This window comes from Seriola lalandi, unplaced genomic scaffold (genome assembly GCF_002814215.2).
Source record: "Seriola lalandi dorsalis isolate HSWRI2012SDOR001 ecotype SW California unplaced genomic scaffold, Sedor1 jcf7180002054946, whole genome shotgun sequence".
NCBI classification, from domain to species: Eukaryota; Metazoa; Chordata; class Actinopteri; order Carangiformes; family Carangidae; genus Seriola; species Seriola lalandi.
In genome coordinates this window covers 882,006-891,519 of record NW_019525497.1, presented here as the reverse complement: position 1 = coordinate 891,519, position 9,514 = coordinate 882,006, and the positions used below count along the sequence as shown (strand labels likewise).

The following is a 9,514-nucleotide window of genomic DNA, read 5'->3' as shown; positions in this document are numbered from 1 at the left end:
AACATCATAGTATGGTCAGGGATCAAACAAGATAGAATAGTAAGGTATAAAAATTCCAAAAAAGATCTTAGTATAGTGTGGAAGAAAAATGCCAAAAAACGTCATAGTATAGTATGGCATAAAATGTCAAAAATATATCAATTTATATTAAGGCATAAAAGGTCATAAAAACGTCATAGTATGGTCAGGCATCAAATGAGATAGTATAGTAAGGTATAAAAATGCCAAAAAACATGTAAGTATAGTATAACAGAAAAATGCCAAAAAACGTCATGGTATTATATTGCATAAAACGTCAAAAATACATAAATTTATATTAAGGCATAAAATGTCATAGAAACGTCATAGTATGGCAAGGCATGAGACGAAATAATCTAATTAGGCATAAAAATGCCAAAAAACGTCATAGTATAGTATGGCATAAGTACGCATAAAACGTCAAAAATACATCATACTATATTAAGGTATAAAAAGTTGTAAAAACATCATAGTATGGTCAGGGATCAAACAAGATACAATAGTAAGGTATAAAAATTCCAAAAAAGATCTTAGTATAGTATGGAAGAAAAATGCCAAAAAACGCCGTAGTATAGTATGGCACAAAATGTCACATAAACCTCATGGTATGGCAAGGCATGAGACGAAATAATATAATTAAGCACAAAAATGCCTGAAAACCTCAAAGTATAGTATGGCAGAAAAATGCCAAAAAACATCATAGTATAGTATGGTATAAAATGTCAAAAATACATCAGTTTATATTAAGGCATAAAAGGTCATAAAAACGTCATAGTATGGTCAGGCATCAAACGAGATAGTATAGTAAGGCATAAAAATTCCAAAAAAGATCTTAGTATAGTATGGCACAAAAATGCAAAAAAACGTCATAGTATAGTATGGCATAAAATGTAAAAAATACATCATAGTATATTATTGTATAAAATGTCATAAAAACATCATAGTATGGCAAGGCATGAGACGAAATAATCTAATTAGGCGTAAAAATGCCAAAAAACTTCATAGTATGGTCAGGCATCAAACGAGATAGTATAATAAGGCATAAAAATGCCAAAAAAATGTAAGTATAGTATATCATAACAATGCCAAAAAACGCCATAGTATAGTATGGCAGAAAAATGCCAAAAATACATCACAGTATATTAAGGCATAAAAGGTCATAAAAATGTCATAGTATGGTCAGGCATCAAACAAGATAGTATAGAAAGGCATAAAAAATTACATAGTATAACAAGGCATAAAAAGTCACAAAAACATCATAGTATAGTCAGTTATAACAACGACAGTATAGTAAGGCATAAAAAGCCATAAAAACAACATAGTATAGCATTGCATAAAAAATCCTAAAAACGTCATATTATTGTAAGGAATAAAACGTCACAAAAATGTCATAGTATAGTAAGGCATAAAAAGTCATAGAATAGTATGTCATAAAGTCATAGTATACTGAGGAATAAAATGTTATTGTGGGGCTGGACATGGTTGGCATGCAGCTGCAGGAGAGAGACAGGGCTGTGGAGAGGGCTGATGAGAGCAGTACCTGGTGAGTTGATTGATCAGCTGCTGCATGTTAATGAGTTTCTTCCCTTTTTTGATGCAGCAGCGTGCTGGAACGAACAGGACTGACACAAGAAGCAAACAGTGAAAAGCGGCCACAACAAGCCATGAGAAAATGCTGTGTGATTAAGTGAATTGAAGTTTGTGCGCCAAAGAGAGCCAGCAAATGAAGACAAGTTTAACTTGAAAGCATGTTGTGTGTGTACAGTCCTCACAATAAAAAGAATTGTTCTTGTCTATTGTCTGGTCAGTCTGTGTGCTGGGGAACTCACAGTGGCAGTGAGTCCTGCTACAGTCATAGTATGGTAAGGCATAAAAAGTCATAGTATAGTCAGTCACAAAGTTATAGTATAGTGAGGCATAAAAAGTCATAAAAATGTCATAGTATAGTGAGGCATAAAAAGTCCTGAAAACGTCATGGTATAGTGGGGCATAAAAATGACATAGTATAACAAGGCATAGAGTCATAAAAACAACACAGTATAGTATGGTATAAAATGTCATAAAAACGTCATATTATTGTAAGGCATAAAAACTCATAAAACGTCATAGTATAGTAAGGCAAAAAAAAGTCATTGCATAGTAAGGTATAAAAAGTCATAAAAATATAGTATAGTAAGGTATAAAAGGTGATAGTATAATAAGCTAAAAAAAAGTCATAGTATATAGTAAGGAATAAAAAGCCATAAAAACATCATATTATAGTAAGGCATAAAACGTCATAAAAAAGTCATAGTTTAGTAAGGCATAAAAATTTCATAGTATACTAAGGCATGAAACGTCAAAATACATCATAGTGTATTAAGGCATAAAAGGTCATAAAAACATCATAGTATTTTCAGGCATCAAACGAGATAGTATAGTAAGGCATAAAAATGAAAAAAAAGATCTTAGTATAGGATGGTAGAAAAATACCAAAAAAATGTCATAGTATAGTATTGCATAAAATGTCAAAAATACATCAATTTATATTAAGGCATAAAAGGTCATAAAAACGTGATAGTATGGTCAGGCATCAAACGAGATAGTATAGTAAGGCATAAAAATGCCAAAAAAGATCTTAGTATAGTATGGCGTAAAAATGCCAAAAAACGTCATAGTATAGTATGGCATAAAATGTCAAAAATATATCAATTTATATTAAGGCATAAAAGGTCATAAAAACGTCATAGTATGGTCAGGCATCAAATGAGATAGTATAGTAAGGTATAAAAATGCCAAAAAAACATGTAAGTATAGTATGGCAGAAAAATACCAAAAAACGTCATAGTATAGTATGGCATAAAATGTCAAAAATACATCAATTTAGTTGTAATGAACATGAGATGGCTAAAAAGCACGAGCTTCCGTAATATGATATCTGCCCTTTGATACACTCAACTAATTTACAGGAATGAAATGATTAAAAAACATATTAAAATTTATTCAGGCACACGTTTTCTCCACAGTCAACCCAAATCAATAATGCTGACTCCCTGCTCCCTGGCTGATCCTAATTGCTCGCCCCAACCGCCTTCCCTACGTTGCTCATATTTCCCGGATGTACGTGAAGGCAGCATTAATCACAACGGTAGAGGAGCGCTTGAATTAGTGCCTCACCGGGCAATGATTCATCAGAGGACGGTATCATGAGCGGAAGAAGTCTGGGTTACGATGGTTTGTGAGCAATTGAAAGGGTGAGAGGCTCTTCACGTGTGTGGTGGTTTTAGATTAGATTTAGCCTTTAGTTGAGTGTTTTTTTCAAACCTAGAGTACATTTGACTTTTTTTTTCCAAAAAAAAAAAAAAAAGAAATCCCCTGGTAGTTTTAGCTTCTCGGGCAGTCCCCGGAGTCTGTGGTAGCACAATGACACTGGTGTGTTTTAATCTTGTGCTGGAATAGCGAGACATGTGCGGCAGAAAGGCTGCGTCTCGTCTCGCCTAAAAGCAGCCGGCGGCCGCTCAGCAGCAGCCGGGACCGTCGGGACCGGACATTTTTTGCAAAGACAGACTCCAGACGAAGAAGACGCAACATGTTTGAAGCCTCAGGGATTCCTCTCATCCTGTTGGACATTACCTGCCTCATCCTCGGTATGTAAACCTAATCCTCTGATTTGTTAATCCCTCTTGTTTGTTTCTAAAGTGGGCTACAGACTTTCTTTTACATTATTATCAAACAGAAATGACAGGACCTCTACATGACTGATAGACATATAATATAGGCCTAACGTAGTTGTATAAGCAAATCAATTCAAATGATTCACATAGACGTCATAAAAACACGCATGGGAAGGCTTGAGGTTGAGGGAACCAGGCAGGAAAATGGAAAAAAAGGGCAACAAAGTCCCACCCTGTGTATGTGTGTTTTTCCAAGCAAAGCTGTATTTTTAGCTCACTGTTTGGAATGTAATCATAGCAGAGACAAGCAGCAGCAGGACTACAAAATATATCTGACAATGCTCCAGTGATACTGACACAAAAGACATTAAAAAAGATCTGTATCATAGCTTTAATTATTTATTTTAAATCCGAGTTTTGCACTTTTTGGGACAATCCGAGAGTTCAGTTTGATAGCTGCCAGGTTTGATAAAGATTTAGATAGACGCAGCTCCAGACAATCCCTGTGATTAATCTGCATTCACTGTCTTGTGATTGACCTCACTGCTGACTGTACACGAATTTTCTCATTTTGTTTTGGCGCTGGAAGCAACCATGACTAATCTCCCATTACAGCGCCATGTCTTCCTAGGCTAAATCAAAGTTTAGTTTATTTGAAGTCCTTCTTTTATTCTCAGTGAAGTCTAGGTTGTACAGTATGTGCTGCTGTTGTCTTGGCCTGGACACTCCTTTAAAATCAGTAGTAGATGAAGCAGTCCGTTGTAATTTTACTTTACTGATGTAACAGTAGATATACCACCATGTAGAAACACTGCAAGTAAAAGTCCTGGATTCAAAACTGCACTGAAGTAAAAGTACAAAAATACTTTTACTCATCACATGATGACATGATTCAGTTTTTGTTATTTTTCTCAGATGTATCTTAATGTTGGACAGTGAATGGATGTCCTTTTCTTGATAAAAGTTGGAGGACTGTGTAAACACTATAGGGACATTAATGTGTATAAATCCAGGACTTTATAATTTTATACATGACACAGTCTGATATGATGGACTTTCATAAGTATATTAAAATGTTGTCGATAAACTAAACCAAACCAAGCCAAAAAACATAATTCTTTTGCAACAACTGCAGCATAGAGGGGATTTGGAAGTTCTCATGCAGACAATGTGCAATCAATAATTAAATACTTACATATAATCTAATCAAACAAAGAAGCAGTGGATATTATTTAACTGTTATCATACTTCCTCCTACTCATGCTCTTGTCTTTCTTGGTGATTATCTTGGACTCTTTTTTAGGCAGAAGACAGACTCATCCCAGTTGAAGTAAATAGTATTTTGAAAGATTAACTGCATGATGAAATGAGCATAATCCATTGATGTAATTTCCACTCAGTTTCATTTCATTCAGAATTTCGAAAGACACCAGTCAGTGTAATTTGCCCTGCAGTAGTTTTAAACAGGCCTTTACAAAGCTCTGTGACTGTGTCATAACTCATTTAGCCTGAAAACAGCAATACCAGTAATCATACTTGGAGAATGCCCAGCAATGCATTACTGACTCCACTTCATCCATACGTCATGTATCTCATCTCAGTTCGGTTTTTCTAATATTCAGAAAAGCTGCAAATGAAACATATTGTGACGGGATGGAAAAAATCTATTTGTAAACACAGCACGTCAGAGCATGTTTTATGTTTTTTGATGGTGATTCCTGGACTGATTAACATTGTACCTTCATTTTTCCACTGTCTAAAGTTAAACATTGAGAATGTTGGCAACAACATTCAGTTGTTGCGTAACTTTATGTCCTTGAGCAAGATAAATTTTGCATGCAACTGATTGAAACCAACAACAGCAATTTCTGAACAGAACTCACCACAAAGGTTTTCACACAGTTACTTCCCCTCTTTCTTAAGAGGGGAGCTTCCTGTGTTATCCTAACATGTCAGGTTTCCTAATGTGACTAAATAATAATAACATAAGCATTGTGTAATAGTAGCAGTGGCTCATCAGCCTGACTCACATGAGTATTTACAGTTACTTGTGTAGCATGATGTACATTTTGATGATATGAAGTGGAAGACAAGCTGAAATCTGTCAATGAGGTGTCATTTATAAACATTATCTGCCTCTCTTCATTTTAACAGTTGGACTTCCATTTTTTATCCTCACCCCACAACACAACCCTTTCAAACGGGGTTTCTTCTGTAATGATGAGTCCATCAGATACCCTCTTAAAGAGGACACAATATCCTACCAGCTGCTGGGAGGAGTCATGATCCCCTTCACACTGATCGTGGTAAGTCAACAGTCTGCTACATCCGAAAGACCTTTAAATGTCACTGCAAAAAGAAGTTCAGCTGTATTGTTTGTCATCTTGAATTTGGCCAAGCAGTGTGACTGTTTGCTTGAGAAAAGGTTACTATTGTTATTGTTCTTCTGTTACAGATCGTATGTGGCGAGTGCCTTTCTGTTTACTTGTCTCGCATCAAGAACCAGTCTTTAGGGACAAAGTATGTGGCGTGTGTCTACAAAGCTGTTGGGAGCTATGTATTTGGAGCTGCTGCCAGCCAGTCTCTGACAGACATAGCAAAGTACTCCATCGGTCGACTGCGGCCAAACTTCCTGGCTGTATGCAAACCAGTCTGGGATCGCATCAACTGCAAAGCTGGTGGATACATTGAGAACTTCACCTGCAATGGAGAGAAGTTCCTGGTAGATGAGGCCAGGTAATGGTCCTGAGCATGAAATCCGCAAGAGCATTATAAGCATTGTGTAACAGTTGCAGTGGGTAATCTCACTGGTTGGATCCTGATAATCCAATGACTGAATATAAAGATGGACGACATGACAACTCCTTGAAAGTGAAGCCAAAACTCTTGATTACCCCCTGGTGGCTGGCTGCAGTATAGGTCATAAACGACCTCCACATTAGTGGAGCACAAATTAGCCAAAGTATAGGTCAAATAAATTTCTCCCAAAGATGGTTTCCATCATTTTAGCTAGTTCTTATTACACTGATGTATATTCAAGTGTTCATTTTTCTGATAAGTTTGGTTTTAATTAGTTATTTGAACGACAGCTGTGATTGACTCGCAGTTGAGTCGGGCTGGTGTATTGGCGGGGCCTCAATACCGCGGCTCCACACTCTGATCCCTACTGTGCAGACTCTGCCTCCGAACGACGTCACCAGCGCAAAATGGCAGCGCCTGTGTCCAGGTATTTTGGCTTTGTTTTTGTACAGTGGGAGGAAGTGGAGACGCGTCGTCCATCTTTATCTACTGTCATTGGGATAATCCAAGAGTGCCCAGTTGCTTGCAGTACAATGTATATCAGCACGGTAGAGTGTGATTTTGATAGATCTTGCATTTTGTCATGAAAAGTGACTTGATTAAGGTGACTGCCTAATTTCATTCAATATCTCTTGTTTGTCTTTTGTAGACTGTCGTTCTACTCTGGCCACTCATCCTTCTCTATGTACTGCATGCTGTTCCTTGTAGTAAGTACATATTTTCCTCTTTAAAAACCATCTATAGCCAAAATTTGACTTACATACGAGTAGCAGAAATGCTCAAAAAATGTAAATTCTAATATATAGCTTTGACCTATCTACTTTACTGTCTATACCTGGTTTCATGAGCTAATAAATAAAAACATCTAACTACATAAGTCTTTTCAGCAAGGGTATTAGCTCCCAACATGGATCATGGCTTTTTTGTTTCTAATGTTGATTCATTTTCTCCCTCTTACTGTAGCTATACATTCAAGCCAGACTGAAGTCAGAATGGGCGAGGCTTCTGCGTCCCACCATCCAATTCTTCCTGATTGCAACTGCTGTGTATGTGGGTCTATCCCGGGTGTCTGACTACAAACATCACTGGAGTGACGTGCTTGCTGGCCTCCTGCAAGGGGGTCTAGTGGCTATTTTCACAGTAAGTTTAATTTAAAGGTCTATTCGGATAATAGCAAAGCAAGGCCCTGAATTCTTATGCAGCATTACCACAATATGCAATTGAAAAAGTCAAATAAATTTATTTAGAAAACATATTCAGAAAGAACTCATTGACCATGTTTGCTTTTAAAAAGATGTTAAATCCCTGAGCATGCAGTTTTACACTTTTGTTTCCCCCTGAGTGGCTTTAAGGTTAGAAAATCATCTTACTGTGTCCCACACTGTCTAACACTGTTATATGAATAATAATTACAGTAAATTGAATTCCATTGTTTTTTTTGCAGGTGTTCTGTGTGTCCAACTTCTTTGAACAGCCAGTGGATGCGGTGATATCCCAGGAGGAAGAAGCCTCACCAACCAGTTTAGGGGAAAACCCTTCCACTTTGAACCACTATGGTAGCACTGACTGAATCTGAGGCCTGAAAGACAATTCTGTATAGGGCCTCTGTCACTTAAAATGGCCAGAGAGGACCTAAAACACATCAATGAACTGCAAGTCTTCCATATTAACTGCTGGCTGTTCCTGTGCATTTAATCAACACAGTTTACCCCGTGGAGCCAACGCTGGAGCCTGCAGGCCTAACCTGCTACCTTTGGTGTGGTCAGTAAACTTTGATTACAGCAAGAAAGTGTACTACATAAAACCGTGTTTGCACTTTACTGAGATATAAAGAAGCAGAAGTTTCTGACAGGTTTTTGGCTAAATACAATTTAATACAGTTAATTATGGAATGACAAAACAAAATACAGTTGTGCATGTTGGGTTGAACTTAGAGGAAAAAAAGCATTTTACAGTGTAAGCTCGTTGGAAATGTGGTTTCCAGTGTATATTGGTCTGATGTTGCCATTTTGAATGAATGAAATTCCTTTTGCCCAGAATATAATGAGCGTCTGTGTGCGCACTGCAAGCAGGCTTGTAGAGAGCCTGGCACCTGTGAATAAGAAAACCTGGACTGTCCTTAAACTTAAAATGGAGCCTGAACTCATAAATAATATATTTTATGTTAAATTCTTCGCCTTAGTCAGATTGCTGCTACCTGCTGTTGTGTCCCATACCTGATGTTATTTTATTGTTATGTATGGAAAATACAGTGAATTCACTTTTGTTTGTTTTTACTATTTGTATGAAGCTCTATATGTTTTTGTCCATGCAAAAGCTTTAAACAGTATTGTTTAGAGCAGGACTGGGGAAAAAAATGAGACAAATAAAGTGAGCTCGATTTTGCTACTTTGATACAAATGAGAGAAATGATTCCTGCGTGTTTTGTCTGTAGAGAATACAAGGCATATATAATGAAAGTGAATGGTAAAAGGTTCCCGTTTTACATAATGTGTAGACTCATTTGCCGCAGTAGAATCATTTGATTTGTGTTTTTCCAGTAAATACACAGACTGCAGAGTCAGGTATTTAGGCAAGGAAGAGAAACCAAGAGTGTGAATCAGAAACCAAACTGTCTCAGAAATGCAGACCTGAAAGAAAGGTTTTACCAAACAAAACCGCACTTTCAGTGGCTTTGTTTGTGTAGACAGACCACAAGCATGTAAATGTAAGGACACCCCCTCTGACGTCAGTGGAAAAACGTGTTTGTTTGTTATCATGGGTATCATGCATATGAAGGTTAAGCACCAGTTAGCACATTAACAAACAGACTAGCATCGCAGACTCTCGCTGCTTCTAAGGTCACCTCGTCTTCACCCACGGAAAGTCCTCAGCAGAGAGGCGCTGATCCTTGGCTGTGACTGCCCGGGTTAAGAATCTGCTTTAGACTTTAAATCCTATTAAAGTGGCTGAGAGATCAAGGCTAAAGAGAAGTTTAACACAGCGACAACAACAATAAAGCACACTGATCAATTTCAACTTTAGTTTATCAACTATCTGTAGCT

General features: G+C 37.2%; 1 protein-coding gene across 1 annotated transcript; it reads left to right on the top strand.

Annotated features, from left to right (window-relative positions):
• The first annotated feature begins 3,160 nt into the window (after nt 1-3,160).
• On the top strand, nt 3,161-8,870 carry LOC111645125 (phospholipid phosphatase 1-like). The gene is made up of 6 exons (XM_087170389.1): nt 3,161-3,644; nt 5,826-5,977; nt 6,127-6,407; nt 7,120-7,177; nt 7,434-7,610; nt 7,915-8,870. The coding sequence occupies exons 1-6, from the start codon at nt 3,587-3,589 to the stop codon at nt 8,038-8,040; spliced, it is 852 nt and encodes a 283-aa protein (XP_087026515.1). The 5' UTR covers nt 3,161-3,586; the 3' UTR covers nt 8,041-8,870.
• The last annotated feature ends 644 nt before the right edge of the window (nt 8,871-9,514 follow it).